At 39.4% G+C, this 21,786-nt stretch overlaps 1 protein-coding gene across 4 annotated transcripts in view; it reads right to left on the reverse strand.

Moving 5' to 3' along the window:
- tbc1d1 (TBC1 (tre-2/USP6, BUB2, cdc16) domain family, member 1) overlaps positions 1-21,786 on the reverse strand; it is a 46,293-nt gene that overhangs the window by 19,572 nt on the left and 4,935 nt on the right. For 2 of the 4 annotated variants that reach the window (XM_039612922.1, XM_039612923.1), the window contains exons 3-13: positions 10,479-11,075; positions 5,881-5,970; positions 5,679-5,783; positions 4,528-4,660; positions 4,258-4,349; positions 3,431-3,547; positions 3,085-3,207; positions 2,237-2,379; positions 1,660-1,920; positions 455-571; positions 27-140 (exon numbers count right to left, since the gene is read on the reverse strand). In XM_039612922.1, coding sequence (XP_039468856.1) covers positions 27-140; positions 455-571; positions 1,660-1,920; positions 2,237-2,379; positions 3,085-3,207; positions 3,431-3,547; positions 4,258-4,349; positions 4,528-4,660; positions 5,679-5,783; positions 5,881-5,970; positions 10,479-11,075 — 1,892 coding nt within the window. Of the gene's footprint in view, positions 1-26; positions 141-454; positions 572-1,659; positions 1,921-2,236; positions 2,380-3,084; positions 3,208-3,430; positions 3,548-4,257; positions 4,350-4,527; positions 4,661-5,678; positions 5,784-5,880; positions 5,971-10,478; positions 11,076-20,524; positions 20,749-21,786 lie in introns of those variants that run through there. The other 2 variants (XM_039612924.1, XM_031728169.2) reach the window with 2 other exon arrangements.

The raw sequence follows: 21,786 nt of genomic DNA on the forward strand, positions 1-21,786 counted from the left end.
GACTTTTGGTACGAGTGTGTGTGTACCTGTTCTTTGGGTCAGGACAATCATTCTCTCGGACAGTGGCCAGAAATGGAAATTTCAGAAAATTAGGGACAGATGAGGAGGAGTGGAGACGAGCACGGAGACCACCCAGAGGACTGAGATGGAGGTGGCGATAAACAGAGGGCAAAAACAAATGAAAGAACAATCGTGGAATCGCATCCACACAGAGACACGCAGACGTAATTCCATCCATATCACCAAAAGCATGATTACATTTTCTGCTGAGGTGGAAAAAGCTGAAAACAGCCCAGCGATTATAAATGGGGGATGAATTTAGCATGTCTCTGTCTGAATGGCGAACTACAGAAAAATACAGAACACAAGACTACAGGAAGGTATGAAAAGTTAATACGAGAGCATTTAAAAACACAAAGAAAAACATTAGTTAAACTAAAAAACGGATTCTCACCTTCTTTTACTGAGCCGGGCTCCAGAAGAAGGTGAGGAAGGAGGATGAAGGAGGAGAGAAGAGTGGGACGAAGGACAAGGAAGGGCAGGAGGAAGAGCAGAGTTGCATGGGACGTGTCTGAGAGTCAGTGTGAGTGCAGGGAGAATGAGAGGAAGAACAGAATATAATGGGCAATGACAAATGCATTTAAACAGAAGGAGAGTTTCAGAGTAACAGGTATAGAGCTAGGAGAAAAACATGTGACTATAAGTGCGTATGCATCACAAAAACAAGATTTTTGTCAAGTATGACACTAAAGAATATTATGTTTTTATCTCATTGGTCTATATGAGTAAAATGAGTTTGATCAACCCATTTGCATTTGACATCAATCATTTAGAACATGTTTTTACCAAACTCTGCAAAATGTTAGAAACATGTAGATTTAAGAAAAAACAGAAAAAGGTTTGCAGAAGGCTGAGATAGAGAGCAAGTAAAGCCAATATCCAGGGAGAGGAATGATGCAGTAATCCACGTACAAGTTTCCCTTTCTTGTGACACAGATATGCTGGTGGCACGGAAAACTCAAACATGACACAATCCTCTCAACACGTTTGGAAAAAGATGATACTGCTTGCTCCTCATTGTCATAGACTTGATGAACCACAGTATTAAATGACAACACACACACACAGCTTCATTACTACTTGCAAATACCACACAGTTTCATTATCTTTTTCTCAAAGTGACAAAGCGACGCGTACTCTCCAAACTGGCTTTGCAACCCTTATTCTGGGAACTGAGGTAAACCGATACAGGGTGTTAGACCACAAGGTAAAAATACTATCACCAACTTTTTAGCTATAAAAAAATATCTAAAATACCATTTGCATTTTGCTGCCATAAAATACTAAAACCAATCCTTCTCTAAATTTCTCATAGCAGCAACTTCCTTTACACACAAGACATTGTATGCATCTTGAACACACTAATAATCATACTATATTTCTCTGTTATTAATTAGTGACAGATCATCCTGGAAAAATACTGTCCAATCCTATATTTCTCTTTTATATGTTCCATTATGTTTTGATTTCTTATAATATTCATGAAGTTGCCTTATTATTACAGTCAACTGTATGAAAGCACAAAGTGAAATTTAACAAAAACCATCTAAATAAAAATTCTACTAGTCTATCTGTAAATACACACACAGAGACACTCACTTGCTCTGGTGGGGAGTGTCCGTGCTGACGGAGTAGTGTCGCACAAGCTTGTGCTTGCTAGCTGCAGAGTGGTCCTGTGGTGGGTGAATTAGTATGTGCTCCGGTGAGTATTCGGCTGAGGAGGGGGTGGTAGGGTGGCTGAAAGTGCTGGCCCGGCGGCGGAAGCCCTGTGGCTGAGCATCGGCGGATAAAGAGGAGGAAGAGTGTGACAGCGGAAGAGAAGTGTCCATGTGCTTCAGGTCTCCTGTTGAGTTGTGGCACCTGAAGATAATAAAAAGGAAAGGAATAAAAATTCATAAATGTAACAATTTCTACACAAGTTTATGATATGCAACACATAGTAAGAGAAAGCTTAATGTGATTTGAAACTTAATCCAATGAACCGTGAGCAGTGAGTATATATCAGAAAGCTGCAGGCTGTTCAACAAACTAATTATTTTACCAGCCTGTCCATGACCCGCTCTACAACTTGAACAAGTTCTCACCTTTAAAGCACTGAGTGACCTGAGATATGAGGTAGCCTTTGCATATATGTATATGTATATATATACACACATATATACATATGAGTGTTTACCTGAGAGGGCTGGTGGATCGCTGATGAGCAGGCAAAGGATCATCTAAACAGGGCTGATCCTGGCTGCTGTTGACAGTACAAATAGAAGAGCTGCTCTCACTTCCCTCGCTGTTCTCCCTTTGAGCTCTGGCCTTGCTGCTTCCCTGCCATGAACATCACACCACTGTTAAACACGTGGTTTTTACCTGTGAGCAAAGATCACAAACCAAGACACACAGCCTTCCAAACCAATTTCCCAGTGCCTTACTCTAAATGTAAAGACTAAAACCTGCTACAATAAATATTATAAATACGAACTCTCTCATCCTAATGGGCTTTTTTTCTGTTACACTTTATGTGTAAACTGAGCCACTTTGTCAGTAGATATTTGCTGTTCTTGTTTTCACTCCAAGTCCTAAGCTATTTTTATCTTATCTTCATGTGTTCTATTCAGCTTTTAATCTAAGTAAGAGGGATGGCAAGCAATTAGTGTGATAGTCTGATAAATCAAACACCTACCTATGAATTAATATTAATGTACAGCCACAATTTATTTTAATTTATATAAAATAACAGCATTTCTTGTATGTGAAAAAGCTCCGCAATGAGTAAGTGACTATAATGGTGTAGCACTCTTTGGGAGTGTGGGAGTGAGATTTGTTAGGTGCCCACTGTTTTGCACTTTTTAAACGCCTACATATACCAGTTCATTAACATGGGATAGCACACACATGGAGACAGACGTTTATTATAACAACTGTATTTGCTTCTTTTCAAAAAAAAAAAAAAAAAAATCAGGTATGTAATTTGCATATATTTACATACCAGAACATAACTGCATACAACCAAAATAGAAACAGCACCGTTACCTTCCAGATCCCCTCCAGGGACTCAGTGAGAGAGCGCTTGGCTCGGCTCTTGAACTCCTCGAGTCGCTGCCGGCTGCTACTCTGCTGCTGTGCCTCCACAGGTGGAGCGACATCCTCACACATCTACATACATATGGAGACGGGAAAAGACACAGAAAGAGAACAGTGAGTGAGAGGTAGGGAGGTCCTCAGAGGGATTTGTGTGTGTCAGAAAAGGGGAATTTTGTCTTTCCTTAGAGAACCAGTCTTTCATAGCAATAATGACAATAGAGAGGAAATGCAGGACTTAAGAGTGTGTGCTTCTACAGGAGTGCATATGTATTTCTTAGGGGTGTCCAGAAGGTACCTGTTTGCTCTCCTTCTGCACTGTGTGCTGATGGGTCTTCTGTCTCTCTTCATATAGACTCCTCAAAGAAGCCATTATCAACTCATTCTCTTCCTGATCACTCTTAGGACGAGCCCTCTGGACAGATAGACAGATTAATAAATATATTTGATGAGTTTTTGTATATATTGTGCACAAAATATTTTGCAAACTTTATTATGAGAAATGGAAACTTTTCAACTGGAAAAAAAGAAAAATCTAAAATCGATCGCAAGACTGTGTAAGCAGGTAAGTTTCAGAGAACTCATCTGCAGAAGTTTACATTTGGAAAGTAATTTTTACACCAGGTTCCCAAAAAATGGTGAAACTGAGGTCCATTAACACCTACAGTACAGTTAGCTAATAAAGACATGTTCAGCTCTCTTGGGTTGCAGTTTTACTACACCACCAGCAGATGTTAGCTAAGTCACACAGCACAATGTATCTGCATTATTACTCTGGCAGATTCCTTTTAACCTGCCTGCCCTTCCAATAAATACCATCAGCAAACCCCATTAGAAGAAATCAAGCTCATTTCTGAAAACAAAACAAAAAGCTAAGCAAGGTGAAGAGAGAAAAAGAATTGTAAAGGCAAAACTGAGAAATGAGGTGGCGGAAAAATTAAAATTATCTGTGAAAAAAAGAAAACTGTATCTCTGTGAATCCCCTTCGAAAAACTCGTGAATCCACATTCATTTATCCACGATGAACTTTGATGACCTTGCTTACTAGGAAGTTTTCATGTTACAACCACCTCAAGGGAAATTTAGAAATTTACACTGCGCCCTTCAGGTCCACAGGCTCATTACCATAGTGTTTTCAAAGACTGAAGCTTGATCATCATTGTCCAAAGTGGCCAAATGTTTTTGAAGCTCCAGTTTAGTTTTAGATGGGTGTAAACCTGAAAATAAAGAAAATACACAATATAAACACACTACAAGCAAGCCTAGTCTCACTACAGATTTGTTATACATCAGCTTAGACAGTCCTAAAGGCCTAAATGTAAAGAGTTGTACACATTTATGTGTGACTTCTACAACACAGAGACACTTCTCATAGCTTTAAGGACACCTTCTTACCTTCTATGCTCTCACAAAGCCTGTGGAGCTGCTGCATTGGGCAGCTGTCACACTGCTGGCTCTGAGTCTTTGCATTTTGCTGCAGGGCGGCCACAGAGAACGCTTGCTTCAAAGTCAGCATGATCTCGTCCACCTTAGAAGAGTGAAATAAAATTATTTATTGCCCTCCACAAGCTTCAGTGTTCTTAGGCAAATCCCAAAAAATTTTAGTGTTATTGTGTTAGTGTTAAGAGCAATAGAGTTATTGGAAGAGCAATAAATGCTTCATAATAAGTGTTAAATCCTTGGTTTGTTAAATCAGTTTTGTTCAGTTTGTTTTAATAGCCAAATCCCCAGAGAGCATCCAATTTGCTCCTTTTCTATCCCCCCCAACAACCATCTCCCTTTGAGTGTACAAAGTCTTTAACAACACCAAAGGGAAATCTATCTCTCCAAACAGGAGAGCAAGGCAAAAAATCCTGGCCACTGCACATCTGGAATCAAAACTCCAACTCCTTATGGGAATAGACATCATGCAATGTTCATTTTACAACCTGTTAAAATGAACTCAGGTGATGTTTAACAGAACAAGTGTCTGATTCTTTGAAGAAATACAGTATACTCACAGCGCAAAACTACCTATCATACAGTAGCTTTTTTTTCCAAACCAAATTTGAGTACTTGGCACACTATGAGTCAGTGGAGCCCAGATGCACTGAGTCATAGGTCCTATGATTTACAGATTCATCTAATCTTAAGTGACAGAAAAAAAGAAAACACTTGTGAGAAATTTCAGCCTCCTGCCTTCTGGCATTTCATTTTAAATCCAAAGCAAACTCGCTGACTCTTAAATGAAGCAGGCTGATCAAATCTAAACACTGAGTGGCAGGGACTGATATAAAAAAATTCAATGGGTGAAATTCTCCTTTATAGCACCCCAACTCCCAAATAAAAAGCAGTGTCCATGCACAACCCTTTCACCCAACAAACATTATGTAGCTGCACCAACTCTGTTGTAAAAACTCAACAGCTGACAATGATAACACAAAATGACAATGCGCTACTGTCCAAAATCTTAACTGTGACTCACTTATTTGATGTCTGTTACATGGGAATATTGAATAAACTGTGTCTGGCAACAAGCAAGAATCCTTATTAACTGAATCTCTCACCAGTGATTCATCTGTACACTGGAAGACATAACACACGAAGTGGCAGTTTCCCCCTTCCACGGTCTCCCTGCAAATAAAGCCGAAGTGATCCACATGACGAATACCCTGGAAACAGACAAGCAGTGAAACAGTGGGTTTAAAAAAAATCATAATCATAGTCATGCTTGAATAAGTAGTCACATTAGGACTGCAGCAATCATACCTGTGAGCAGAAAGAAATTTCTCTGAAGCTCTTCTCTATTGCAACTTTCTTAGTGTCTGGACTAACCAAGAAGATCTGAGACCTGCCCACCTATAACACAAAGAAACACAAAGAAAAGAAAATACAGTTAATGCATGTGTGTTTATGGCCTTACTTGCTTTCTCTCTTTAGTGGGTGTTTCTGTGTATGTGCGGTGACACGTGGTGTGGCAGTGACTACAGTTATAAATCTTACTGACAGAACTAGTTAACAGAAGTTATATACAGTATTTCCTTAAATAGTGCCAAGGGCCTACATTTAGTTAAATGCAGAAGGAAACATGCCCGTGTTTGCACAGGCTTTTATTAGAGGCCGCAAATCACTCTGCTTACTGAATTAAATACTGCACAACATTTTTTGTCTGTTGCAAATTATTTAAAAGGGGTAGTGAATAATTATAAACATATCAATATAAATGCCAGACTTAGCCAAAAGGCTACTTTTCATCTGTTGTCTTTGCAGGTCAGACAATAAGAGAAAATAAGAAAAATAACTAGAGATGGCACGATACCACTTTTTTATGTCCGATACCGATATCATAAATTTGGATATCTGCCGATACCGATATGAACCGATATTGTTTGTCAGATTTGTATTTCCAAAAACAACTGTTTTAATTAATTTAACAAATCAACTTGTTAGAGATATTTTTTTAATCAATAAAACTGTATTATTGCTGAAGTTAAAATCACCTTAAAGTGTTACAAGACAACACACTAATAACATCAACGTCAGACAGGTATGTTTTTTTAATATCTTGCTGCATTTTTGTATAAGTTCATACTCAAGTTTAAATAAACAACAACAACTAAAGCTATTCTGTTATACCTGTGTGTAAAAAATACACTGCACCCAAAATATTTCATAGTTCAGCAACACTGATCAATCTAATAAACTTAAACCTACTCCATCCTCCCTATTCTGGTATTTTAAAGAGTACTTAGCAGAAATATTAAGCAACCTAACTAATAGGGTTGCAAACTCCCAGCAAAAAAAAAAAAAAAAAAAAAATAGGGAACCACCACCCACCCTCCACCTCATGATGCTTAATTGATGTAATCAACTTTAATTTGATGCAGGGTGAAAAAAATGCACAGAAACAAATTATTTTTCAAGAATAATGAAATAGATTCAACATCTTTCTTCAACAGAATTGCAGAATTCACAGACGGTACCTTCCCAAAGGAAAAAGTACTATAGCTTACTAGGGTATATAGACTTAAGAGTTACTATATATAGTAATGGACTTCTATACATTTTACATCAGATTAAAACTTTGGGTGTAAGATTCAGATAATTATTTATTAAAAGCTAGGCATTTTAAATGAGAATAAGAAAGAAAAGTATGTCTTTGTGCCCCTTTTCCCCTGTTCATGCCCCTATCGGCCCCCTGGCTGCACTTTGCTAGATCCGCCCCTGCACAGTTACCAGCCGTCAGCTACGTTGAAAAACGATCCTGGTGTAGAAAGTAATATTAAATAAATTCTAACAACAGCTTATCAAGCTTAAACGTGCTGCTGTTGTTCAGCCGCTGGTTTCCTCTTTCTGGCGCGAAGTGGCCCAAAAACAAAGAAGAGAGACGGACTCGCGACAGAAAAGCCGACCAGCTGATCATTAAGCAGTTTCACGATTGAAGTAGCTGCAGGAAGGTGAGGGAGAGAGAGAGGCAGTCGCTCCATATATCGGTTGTTAAGCTTAACATGGGAACGCTTTACAAACATTCAGAGATGAACTTACACACTTGCTTTACTTCTCTCTGGGATAACTTCCTCGGAGATGAAATGCTGGTTTGGTAGCGAGGCTACAAATACACACAGCCGCTCTATCACATGAGGCATACTGCTGCAACGTGCTACGGTTATGAGCCGAGTTACGCCGTGTTGCAAGTTTTGTGAGATGCTTTTTTTGATATTTAATGGATCGGAGTACATTTTTTATTTTTCGCCGATATCCGATCCAGTAATTTAGGTCAGTATTGGACCGATACCGATACGTAATATCGGATCGGTCCATCTCTAAAAATAACACCCCATCATACTGTAAAACAATATAGTCCAGACAATAAATATATATAAAATTACAACATGAAGTAAAATAAGATAACAGAAATAATAAATATGAATGCATACAGAATTACACATATGTTAATATGTGTTATATTTAATGTATCTGATTAGTGAGTTACAGAATTATGTGTCTTTTTGTGAATAAGAGCGACACAACAAACTGTGCAGTGTATGTGACTTCATTAGGAAGGAGTAAGAAAATGAATGAAAAAGAAACCAAAGTGGCTTTTTTTTCTTCTTTTCATCCAGTATGACACAAACATGAGATAAAACGAATGACTGTCGTTCACAAAGACCTTTTTTATTCCCAAACTGTCATTCAAATCAGGCCATAATCAGGCTTATACCATATAGACTGAACCCGCCATTGGACAGTGATGCTAATCATACATGAAGGTTGATAAAACAAGACAGAAACAGCCATAAAGTGTGACAGCGGACATTTCATTACATTTTTTAAAAAGGTTTTTATTGGGAAACCTCAGTCTGCCTATGTAACAGTCCTTTTGTTATACATAGACCACGGCCTTTATTCATTTGCATCAACCACGACCCCATCCATTATCAAAGATGCAGCTTTTAATTGACTGCTTTTTATATGGGGAAACAGTAAATAGGGCAAAAATCACTACATTGCTAAATTTATTTAAGGGGGAAGTGGCTCAACCGGTCAGTACAAGAGGAAGCCATTTTGCAATTATTTGCAAAAAGCATCAATTCATTTTAAGTAATTGTGCTTCACTGGATATTCCAATTCACACTGCCATGAATCAGTAGCATTCATAAACCAGCAAAATTTGCACTCTGGGTGACATTAAGTGAGATCTCCTCTTGGTTAAATCATTGGTATAGCATGTCAGTTGAGTTTTGAAACTCTCTGGGCACAGCTATTCTCCTCCCTGCAGCATCCCTTTCAATGTGCCGTTTTGTATCAAATATTAATAACATAATTAGAGCCTTTTGAGAGAAATGAAGGTATTTGATCTGTGTCTCTATAACTGAAGCAAAAGAGAGAGGGGATAATCTCACTGAGATGAGGCTACTCTGGCAGTAACAGGATGTATAGTTAGTGTTAATAATGTGTCTGTATCTGCTGAGCAGAGCAGGACACTGACCTGTGACTATTTCCTGTCTGTAAAACAAACAGGGAAATTCCTGTTGGCAAGAGACCACTGAGGTCATGAAAAAGTCAATTAGGGAGGTTTGCTAGACTCATTTTGAGCAGCAGTCAGCATTTGTTATTGCTGAGTCACTTTTATTTTTGTCTATATATTTGTTTGCTTCTCTGCGTTTTTGGCCTTGAGCAACTGTGGATAGGGGGCTTTATTTTTTAATTTAGGAATCCTGAACAGCAATTTACTGCACTACTAACATAGTTTGTATTCTTATGAGTATGAATGTTCTTTGGAAAAAAAATTACAATCAAACTTCCTGTGGATTCAATCAATTCATTTAAAATGGAACATTCATTTAAAATGGTACGCATTATGGGTGATAAATTCAACAAAGATAATGTGACCATGTTTTTTTTTTTTTTTAACTCAACATTGAATCTGTAGTCTGGTATTTAAATCTGTTCAAAAAGCCAGAAATGTCTTAATTGTTCTCACAATCAACACTATGCATCTGGAGACCATTTCAGTCAACATACAGTGATAAGAGGGTAACGCCCTGAATAAGTCGCCAGTCTATCAAAGCTCCGACACAGAGGGACAGACAACCATTCATGCTCACATTCAGACCTACAGTGAATTCAGAATCACTAGTTAACCCAACAAGCATGCATTCGAACTGTGGAAGGAAGGCATAAAGTACCCAAGCCGGCCCCATCAAGCACATGGAAAACACGCCTACTATTAGGACTGTGCCATATCGTCAATGGTAATACCGTTATAAATTTTTACTTGACATAAATAATGGTTTGTGTGCAAGCCTTCTATGCCAGTATAGCACTTAAAAAGGGGAAGTACTAACTTCAACAATCTCGAACAAAGTGCAATACTTTGCAAAATATGCAAGAAATCTGTTCCTGCGACAGGTGGAAACAAACTTGTTCCACCACTTGAAGCAAAAAGCACACGATCAAGTATAACCAGGCTGCAGAGGAGAAACGAGCAGCTGGCGATGTGTGACCCAAATTCAACGAAATGAGTCAAGCATGTATCGCTAGTTACACTCAGGAGGAACAAATGCTGGAAATTACTGATGTGGTCACATGGTGGCACCTTGTTTGAGTGTGTCATCAACAGCAGCATCTTACTGGAAAAGAAGGATGGACAATGCCCTTCATTTACTTACAACCACTGCACCACAGTGTTGACCTCTAATTGCATTATCATGCAATATTTATGTAAGTAATATTATAATAATAAAAATTATGCTTACAAGTCCTTAATAGAGAACAAATACAGATGTTTGGAGCAGCCCAAAGGGAACCCAGAACACGCCTTCAATTTTGTGTGTGTGTGTGTGCATGTGCGCCTGTTCACTTACCATAAACAACATGGTCCTATTCTCCTTCAGGCTGGTGGGCTGCACATCAGCGGACCGCGTCCGAGGATCGGTAGTGTTGCTGTTAGAAATCTCTGGTGAGAGACCATTCTCATCCAGGGCCTGTAGGCAGGGAAAGCTGGGGTCTCGCTTGAACAGAACCGGGCGTTTCCCAGTGGTTGGGCTCTCCGCTGCACCGTTACTAACAGCGCCACTCCCCAGTCCATTGGATTGGAAGGTTAATGCCCTCTTCAGCCCACCCACCAATCCCCCATCATTTGCCCCTTTATCTGCTGTCCCTGAGCCACGCAGCTGGCTGAACTTCTCAATGCACTCATCAATTAGGGCAGGAGGGGCTTTCTTGTGAGCAACACTAACACGGCCGCAGTATAATACTTCAAACTTTTTGGAAAACGCTGTCGGAGACACAGCAGCGGCGGGTGCCATGGAGGTGGTTGTAGTAGAGAGAGAGGAAATCCACGTTTCAGAGGAATCACTGCCTCCAGAACCCGTGGAAGCCTTGTTGGAAACGGTGGTGATGTCATTGTTGCGTGCCGAGCTTTTGCCAGCCTGTCTCAATGTACTGATGATCTCAGGAACCTGGAAAGATAACGAGAACATCATTAGAATGACTGTAAGGACTCATTATGTAATTGTAAGGCATTTAGCTAGAAAACCTATATTTAGACTAATTGCATAAACAGAGACTGCGGAAGAAAACCGAGCTCTTAGTGTCACATTACATCCATTTGAGCCTAAGCAAAGACAAACAACTTTGAAAAAAAAGCTCCACTCAAACTGCACAGCTAACTGTAGGCTAGGCTGCCCATAAATAATCAAATCTTTCAAAAAGTAAACATTCAATCATGCATTTAATCTCTCTTCAATCCCAAGCCAAGTGGGGAATTTATTTAAAATCATCAGCATTGCCAGCTATATTGTGTGTGTTTACAGCAACACGAATGACTGGGGGGTAAATTGCTACTTGTGTAAAATAAATTTCATTTGTTCACATGCTTTGACCTGGTGTGGTCCTTTGTTTGTGGACTCCAATGTTATCACATTCATGTTTGTGTTAAATGTATTTTACACCCATCTTACACTGATACTAGTCCTGCTCCTGCTATTTGACTTCAGTGCTTATCTTGCTGACATACTTACTTGTCTTTTTCTTTTGAAAGAATATTGATAACACTACTAATAAAACCCCATGAGGTACAAGAGTAAACTTTCACAGGGAATACTCAGGGAATAATCACTGAGACCTTCACTCTTGCGTGAGTTCAAGCACTAACATCAAGTCCACTGCCAGAGTAATTCTGTCTTCTAATAATATTTTTTGAACCCTTTATTCATATAAATCCATTCACGGTCACAGAGTGACTGGCTCCTACCGCAGCTGTATATAGCTGAAGCCTGCCTACAGGACAACAGGTGGGATACACGGTGGACAGATTACCAGGGGTGACCTATCACAGGGCTAACACAGAGAGATAGAAAATCATTCATACTTATGGCCAATTTAGAATAATCAATTTACTGAACATTCATGTCTTGGGAGTGTAGGAGACAGCCAAAGTAGGCCAGCCATCCAGTGGATTTGTACCCAGAAACTTCCAGCTATGAGCTGACAGTGCCAACCACTACATCGGTGTGCCACTTAATGTTTTACTTTAAACTTCCCTTATTATTTCTAAAGTTGTGATTTCACTGAGTCGTCACACTGTTCATGCATTCAGGCTGCATGTCCACAAACAGGTGGCTGCCTACAGTAGCAACAGCGGATAAACTAAAATAAACAAAAGGTGTACTCCAAAGAACAACTTTTCCATGCATCGATGTAGATGCCACACCTCACTATGAGCTAACCTGCCATATGGTGTGAAGTGTATTTGGAGACCCCTGAATAAAGCAGCTCTTGTGTCGTCTTCTGGTGCTGAAAAAAATGCCAAATTGGGACCTCAAAGCGGGCTTTGTACTCCTGTGCCCTTTTGATGCACTTATTTCTTTTCTTCCTGAATTTTCTCTAGTTTCCTCTCTTGCCCTATAAACTGTACCGCTGTACTGAGATCTTATGGTAGGTACAATTTCAAATTTTTACTGGAAAAAGTCTTTTGCTATTCCTCCATATAACTACACAGGCTAACAGAGACAGAAAAGAAAAGGCGGCAAAGAAAAAAAAGGAGCAAAACTCCAATGCTACAAAACCTTATACACTCACAAGCTCACACAACAGAGCAACGAAGAGCACTCCTAGGTTTTATGATAACTTAAACAGACATTATGTTTCAACTTAAGGTAAAAGGTTTCAGGTTATCTGTTGTTTGGCCTTGTTGTGCTGAACATTTCAGAAAAAGTTGCATATTTAAATAAGTAGCAAGAATAAAGAGCTTAGAAGTGTCCTTCTAAGACATATTTCTGGCAACCTCGCAATTGTAGTTTAATATTCACTCCTTCCCCGGCTCCTCTTAGCTGTGTTGGACTTAGATTACCTCTTAAGGGAAATATCTGTCTCTCAAGTTCAGTTAAGCTCACTAGCTGTGTCCGTTTGGACCGGTTAGAGCTCTGAGGGTTGAGAGGGGACAGCTGAGAACAAATGAACTGTAACTGGGTTCTTTCCCCGCACAAAAGCCCTTTTCTGTAGCTACACTCTCCACATTAACACAAGGTCCGTTACCATTAGAAGAGTCTGACATGCTGTGTGTGCCAGTTATAAAGATGGAAAAGTGACACAGAGAGAAATATAAGAAAGCCTAACAAAGCTGGGATGCTCTGTGATCTAGTTGCAGAATCGGTGTATCCTCAATACTGGCTTTGTTACATAAAGCTCACTCTTTGACCATTTTCCTATACAGGGACACTTTGTACTGTTAATTTAAACCTTTTTCCTGATTACTCACACATCGAGAACATTCTTTTATCCAGGCAAAACAACTCATTAAGCCACTCAGGTAGCTTAATGTATTTTGTGATTCTTGCACGGCCTATTTTCTTTTCTTGCACACACTTTGATTAATGTCTTACTTTATTGCTTGGCTTTAGTTATACAAGCTATGCATGACCAGAGAGATCAATTCAAACAGCCTGAGGCTTTTCACTGGATAATTGGTCCCACTTCCTTGTTTTAATCTATTTACAAACAAGCACTGGACAGAAGATAACGCCATACAAATCAGAAAACAACCTTTTGCTGTCTACAGTATACATCCTTCTCCTATTATGGACCACACTATCATTGTACCAGACCAAGGAACAAAAAGGAGGAAGCAGATGAGCTAAGCAGAAGCAGCGGTTGAGCCACATTGGTGATGTCAATAATGAGAGATGCCTGAGCAGCTACTAAATCTACAGTCTGACAGACAAACTTCCAGCAAGGTCCTGCCGTGTCTTGCCTCAGCATGAGGTGTGCTCTTTGAGCAAAACAAACACATAACTCTCTGTTCTCACCTGGAAGCTGCTCTGGATAGGTGCGTCAGCCAAATGTGTAATAAGTATTCTGACTTGTTGACTTTTCCTTTTTCTTTTTTTCAAGGATATAAAAACAGTATGAAGGGTTGGAACATAACCATGTATGTTCACAAGACTGTTCAGTTTTGGGACTTCACTTTTAAAGGTTGTGCACAACACTGCAGTGCTTACAGGATTACCAAATACATTCCTGGGTGACACACCAACAGTTTAAGCTTTCGGATTTGTGTCTGCAGCACACAAGTACACAAAACATTTTGCTCTTAGTGGTGAGAGTTTAAATAATAATAATAAAAAAAAGTCCTCAGTATCTTTTTGTAGTGAATAATTATGAAATGTAATTACTGACAAGATCCAAAACAAAACTATCTCAGTACCCACCCCAACCTGTCACCAAACACAAGCAAAGGTAGGAATTCAGACTTGCAATCCTTGGCTACTTCTCACTCCCAGGTTTCCAGCTTTCTTTTGCTCTCCAGTTGCATCTAGATGCAGCTAAATACCATCAACAGCACTTCTTCTGCTTGAATATATGGCAAACAGATACAAGTTAAGTACAGGGCCCAGTCAAATCCCCAGCTAAAAAAAAAAAGCACACAAGCGACAAATTTATCCTATAACTAATTTCAAGATTAATTTTGAGAAGATCCTTAATGCTGCTGGCTGAAATGCAACCCCAAACCATTACAGACCCTACATGGTGTTTTACAGATAGCCACAGATCCTCACTGTTGTACATCTGTTCTGACCACCTCAGTACACACCGGCAACAATTCAAACCAAAATGTTCAAATTTATATTCATGACGCCAGAAAACTTGTTCCCACTGATTTTCAGTCCAGTTTTTGAGTAATCTGGCATACCTCAGGCTTTTCTCCCTGTGTCTCTTCCTTAAGAATGCCTTCTTGACAGCCTCCATTCCTCTGAGACCATTTCTGATGAGACTGATGCATCTCCCAGGTTTCTGCTGCTCTCCTATATCTCAATGACATGACTTTCAGATACTCTTCATCTGCTGTATATAGTTTTGTAGGCGTTGTCACTTTTTCTTTTGTCCTGCCCTTATCCATTTTCCTCAATTTTTTAAAGACAGACTGCACACCACGCTCAGATCAGCACATGAATCGGACTGAAAATGAGTGAAAAAGCAGCCAATGTCCAAATAAAAACTTTGAAACACCTTCAGAAAGTGAGCGCTACTGGCCAAGGCCACTATAAAAACTGCAATAAAGTCTGTGTCTTTGGAAGTAAAATATAGAGATGAGGGCTGAATCAAGACTTAAGCACAGTACTATATTTCTTTCAACTCCATTTTTGCTTGAATCACTCAGATAAATAACTTAATCAGCAGGGAAAATGAAAAAAATACCCCCAAATTACACTACGACCAACTGCAAACCTAGTTACTGCAGCAGCAATCCATCACAATTAATAAATGCTTTCTTTTTAAAATGTATTTGTCCCTTTACTTATTCAGACTCAAAGATACTTGTTAAATATCATTTTGAGTATTTTGTGTTCGTCTCTCTTGAAACAGAGCTTCCTTTCCTCCTTTGACTGTCACTCTCTCACACAGGAATCTAGACACCATGTTTCTCACTCTCTGCTTTCTACTGCCTACTTGCTTTTAATCATTCTGGCATGAGAGTGAAGTCTGCTATCTGTCCACTAACAACAGATTCTCTTTGCTTTGCACACCCCCCCCCTTCCTCTTCCTCCTGCTTTCACTGCTCGACTCTGAAACACTTCAACCAACAGATACATTTAGTCCTTGCCAATGGCTCTCCTCACCCTCCTCCAACTTCTTTTGTGTCTCTCTGTGACAAAAGATACTGAATAGCCACTTCTTTACTGCCCTTGTTAAGACTTTATCTTACTGTATTTCTACCCACAACCTGAGTTTCATTTTCTCTGCATTTGGTATTTGATAACCTGTTTAACTGCCCGGCATGGTGATGTTATCGCCCTCTTCTACATCAGGTAGTCACTGCCTTGCAAAATGCACTTCACATGACTAGGAAGCAGAGATTCAAATAATCTGACTAATACATTTCCATTGTTTTTATTTGTTTTACTGTTTCAAATGAATTGTTTTGTTTCATTTAGTCCTGACTCCATAAGAGCTGTTGCCACTGACTTTCAGTCAAATTCTTGTGTAATTTGGCGGATGACCCCAGAACTCTTAGACAAACAGCTAAAGCTATATTTATGGTTTTTATAAGTTTAATGCAGAAATCCAGTAAACAGCTTTCTAGAAATATAGCTCACTTTAAATTTGGTGAATGAAAAGTCAAATTCATTTATACGTCATCATCCTTTTTCATCTATTCTCATATAACCTTTTGGTGAGTACTCCTCTACTGCTTCCTTCCTCTTTCATACTTCTCGTAGCATGCTAACACATCTGTTTTGGAGGTTTGAAGCAAAGCTGACAGAAGTTTTGCTTGTGAGGGTGCAGCCCTTGCTAAAGGCACACAGCACACATTATCTCTCACAGTGGAACGTTTACATGAAGCCGATCTCAAACAGGAAGGCAGTTGGACGGCCTCAGGCAGTGACCCACAGACTCGGCCTCTCACAGAGGAACAACACTGACAAAGTTTGATGTCCGACACCATACCACAATTAAAAAGAAGTACTGTAGTAATGGCCTTGAAAAAGGAGGAAGTTACACAAGAACGACAGAAAAAGAGAAGCTGCAGGTCGGCACAGTAAACAAAACAAACCTGTTGGTGTTTTTCAGAAAGAGAAAATAAACCTCAAACATCAGAATATAACATGAACCAGGACAAAATTGTGGGAAAGCTCCCGAGGAATATTGTAAAAATGTGTTTTTTTCCACAAAGAGGCCCCTATAAGAAACTCCTAAAACAATAATGTCATTGACAATCTTTTTTTTAAATCTATAAATATGGAAATGTTCTTTCAGTTAAAAGTTCTTTTTTAAATATTTATTATAGCTAGACTTTCAGAACTATCTGACCCCTGGGCTATTTATAACTTTGAGGAACTCCAGTGCAGTGTGACCCACATCTATATTTTAATTATTTTTTTTTTAAAAGCACTGGGCTGCCAAGATAAAGGGTTTACCACCAAAATCCAATAACTAAAACACAGCGGTGCAATTTAAAACCATGATAAATGTATATAACTATATTTATTAATTATACTCCAAAGTAAAGTATCTATTTTTAACCCAACTAAACAATATGTAACAAATTCTAAAACAAAGATCATTTCAATTTGATTTCAATTCAGTTTTATTTATATAGCACCAAATTGCAACAACAGTTGCCTCAAGACTCTTTATACTGTATGTTAAAGATCCTACAATAAAACAGCGAAAACCAAGGAAACCCACAAAATCAGATGACCTCTTTTGGCAACAGTGGAAAGAAAAAACTCCCATTTAACAGGAAGAAACCTCCAATAGAACCAGACTCAGGAAGGGGCAGCCATCTGCCATAACTGGGAGTGAGAGGAGGGGAAAAAAACAAAAAAACCCCAAAACATTTTGTTGATAATTTCACTTTAAACAGAGACTGAGCCTAAACAGACGTTTAAGTTGAATGATTCAAACTAGAAATGCTGGCAAAAACCATTACAATTTAAGGAGAAATGCCCCTAAAAACCCACTAATGCACCAGCAAGACACATGAAAATGAATAACAAAGATGACGAGGCAGCTGAAAGTCCCACTTCTCTGCTTCCCATGATCATGTGCTTGAGTCTTGTGCCTCGTGGAGCTCTGCCAAGTTCAAAGTTCAATGTATAAAAAACAAACGAGAAGCATCGCTTACAGAAAGTGAAGCACAATGAGGAGAAAGAGGGCAATTTTACATGGGTGAAAATGGTTAACCACAAGCTTCCAACATATTGACATCACTTCAACAGACTGAAGAACCACTTCAGCACAAAAGACAACCCCTGACGATGAGCTCATTCAAGTGTAACAACAAGGCCACAATGTAAGGATTTGTTTAAACGCAGTGCTGAGTGAACTTCTGACTGAGAATAAATTAAGTCAGTAAAGATCCCCGACATCTTCAATGTTTTTATCTTAGAAGACTGAATGTCTGTAGGGTGGAAATGTTAGGGCTGACAGGGTGACTGAAGAGGCAAACAGCCACTGAATGGACATGGTTAGATACAGACTCCCAGACAAACAGGCAAAAAGCAGTCTGACAGTCCACAGGGACATGTTATTTATATAAAGACTCGAAGGTGCCTCCAGTTTACTAGCTTGTTTTTGCTACAGAGCATGGAGTGTGTCACATGAAAAGAGCAGCCAAGTCGCATAAAATGAGGGAGGAAAAGGCAGGTGGCCAAGAAGGAAAAGGGGATTCTAAAGGCTCTCTTGGACAGTTTAGATAATCATTAACTTCAATCACTTCTGTTTTTTTTTTTTTTTTTTTTTAAATTAGCTCAAAAAATAAAAGGCTGCATGCGGTACTTTCCATCTGAGTCAGAAATCAGCTGTTTTACCAGAGAAGGTTAAATTTAAGCTCTGTAAAGAATTGGGTTTAAACAAACCTGATAATATTTGTTAGCAGTTCCACCTGAAGATGAATTTCAATCAAAACTCAACAAATAATGAGTTACTATCATGGTAAAAGATTCCCGTTTGTACTGATATCAAAATCAACCTTTTTCCCACCAGCTATTTCAACATCAAGTACTACGTAAAACACAGCTGTTATTAATGGATATTTTTGAAAGTTATTTACTGTTTCGGTTCAGAGTTTTAATTCATGTGATCAGTGACAGGGACAGCAGTCTGAGCTCCCTCTCCCCTGTTCTCCACCCAGCTGAGAGACGTAATCTTTCCAGCATGCCTTGAGGTCTCTTTTTCCATAGGACATGCTGGATCAGATGCCTCACTTCAACTGGACATTTTCGATGCCTTTCCTGAATGACAGTTCCTCGTCCTACCTCTAAGGTTGAGCCGAGACACTCTTCGGAGGAAGCTAATTTCCACCGCTCGTATCCATGATCTTACTCTTTCAGTCACTCCCGAAGGCATAGGAATATCAATCAACTAGTAAAGTGACAGTGTCTGCATCACTTGTGAACAACACATTTACACTCCTCCACTTGAGGCAGAAACTGATTCCCAACCCGAAGTGGGCACTCCACCCTTTTCTAGCTGAGAACAATGACCCCGGACTTGGGGGTGCTAATTCTCATCTCAGCCGCTTAACGCCTGCCTGCAAATGCCATAGTACAAACGGAACATCATGGCTCAATGAACCAAACACAAGCACATGATCAGCAAAAAGCAGACACAAGATCCTGAGACCACCGAATCCCACAACCTACCATAACATGCCAAAAAAGGCTGCTGTGACAAAGGTTCTTTAAAATGTCCCTGATATTTTACAGCACAAAGGTTGAGCCTCACTTCAGTTATGAGCTTTTGCGCTTGCATGCAAGCAAAGCAGTTTCAACAGAGACAGACTGCCGACGTAATAGCTCATGACAGACTTTATGACTAATATGCCATACAAGACGTGCCTCCTGTTCCAGGACTACAGCACTGGCAGGAGCACAATGGATCTGGAGGTGATATCGCTATGAGTCACTCACACGCTCACATACACCTACATTTGGCTTGAGTTGGCAGCAGCTAAGCAGACTGGATTTTCATGTATTCAGCTCTTTAAAGGGTCTGACAATTAGTAACCTACAGTTTACAGAAGCAGAAGCTCTGACACCATCTAGGAAAGGAAAAACCCTGTTTTATTATTGGAGTGCTTAAGCACAGTTATAAGAACCATGCTGAACAATACTGTGAGTGAGGACGGGAAGAGCGACGTTCCCCCACAGTGATCTTTCTCTAAACTTGTAAGGAGAATGACGATTCACTTACAAATTATTTATTAGACCCATTATGTAAATTAGAAGAAAAAAAGTGTCAAAAGCCCCATCACATTTCAGAAGAGTAAAAGGTGAGGTGTTCATGCCTTAATTCTTGGCACTCTGCAGGGAATAAAGTAAATACATTACTGACAGTGCATGTGACACTCAAACCCAACTTATTTTCACTCACAAACACATCTATAGATGACCTCAAACGCATGAAAGCACCATAGTAGAGGGGAAATTTTGATCTGATAACTTTAGAGGAAGTTTCAAAAGTAGACATATTTATCTATTGTAAATACACTTTACAGCTTCAATCAAACCTCTGTGAACTGCACAAGCCTGAATGACCACCCAAAGCTAACATTTTACACCCGAACCAATGGTAAGGTCACAATGAACTGATCGGTAGCATCCCGTTGACAGGATGAAGTACAGTAGTCACTACAATGCCAAGCACATTTGGAATAAAGACGAGCCTGTACATCAGGGTTGTAGCGAAATTATTTGGTGTTAAACACATTAACTGCTACACAAAACATTACTAGACATGTAACAACTATTCTGCTGGAGTCGTTTTAAAAGGCTAAGGCCACCACAGACGAAAGCTAACAACAGGTTGCGAAAATTTAGCTAATGTAAAAGCTTACTTAACGTTAGCTAACTGTCCACTTTAGCATGACACACAAAGTAAAACAACGCCTTCAAACTCCACTCACATCTCTCGGCTCTTGTTTGTTGTTGAACAGGCTGAATCGCTGGAATCGCGCTTTCATCCCATCCGCCATAAACTTGACAAAAACTAAATCTGAATTGTTACTTCTCCGCAACTCGTCCCTGCCAGCGCGAAGCGCTTCAATATCATTTCATTGGAAAGTTGATTTTTCTCCCTGAAGCCGAGGTGGATCCTGCTGTTCGTTCGCCGTTAGGTTCGCAAGCGTAAGACCATTCAGCTTCCGGTACACACTTTCGCAATAAAAAGTTCCAGCGCTCAACGTGGAAATTCCTTACTCTTTAAACGAGATTTTTGTTTTATTTTGAAAGCAAATATGGTAACTTCCGTTTCCCTCCACCACTGACTGCGTCTGATTTGTCGTAGCCAAATCATCCTCCGCGTATGGAGAAAATGGACACAGTTCCTGTCCCGGAGCAGTCAAAGTTTCGGCGGCAGAAATTAGGGTGGATTTCACATTACCGTTACAAGAATGCAGATCTGTTATTTTCGTCGGCATGACGTTATATAAACAACATTTCCACCCAGGAATGCACAGCCTTTGGGGAGTGCCACTGAATGAGAATTTGGAATGAAAAGCACACTTGTGGCGCAAAAGTTTCTAGTCTTCATTAACGCCAAAGTCAGCATTTGATACAGTTTTGTCACGCCGAACAGCCAACGTGTAGATGATATTGAAGAAAAGTGGACGGCTCGTACAATAATGCAACCTCCCTATACATATTTATCAGATATTTTAAACACTGATTAATTAAAGTGCAATAGCATTTTTCCTAGATAACCATTTACTGTTGATATCTAATAAACCTGAGATGAATGTGGATTAAAATTATTCTTCTGAAATTGCAAAAATAACAGTCCCATAAAAACAAAATAAAATGGGAAGCTGTGTAATGAAAATCGTATTCGTCTATTTATTATGCATAGCTTAGTCATCAATTTATATCCAAAGAAAGCAATGCATTTTATTCAAAGTCTCTCATAAATTACTGTTCAGTATTACAAATGGTAGCCTATTAGTGATTAAAACAAACACTTGGTGTTCATGAATGCTCCCTTTTCATTACCAAAGAAGCAAGACATAAAATATTGTAAGTGCAGTGGTGGTAACTCCTCAATTAGTAGATGCCAATAAAAACAGTCTAGCACTGTAGTATTTATTCTTCAGTAACTACCATATGTTAAAGGAAAAATAGGTTTAGTAACTTTGCTAATGAACACAAAGGCACTCAGAGAGCACATTCTCCT

This window comes from Oreochromis aureus, linkage group 6 (assembly GCF_013358895.1).
Source record: "Oreochromis aureus strain Israel breed Guangdong linkage group 6, ZZ_aureus, whole genome shotgun sequence".
Classification (NCBI taxonomy): domain Eukaryota; kingdom Metazoa; phylum Chordata; class Actinopteri; order Cichliformes; family Cichlidae; genus Oreochromis; species Oreochromis aureus.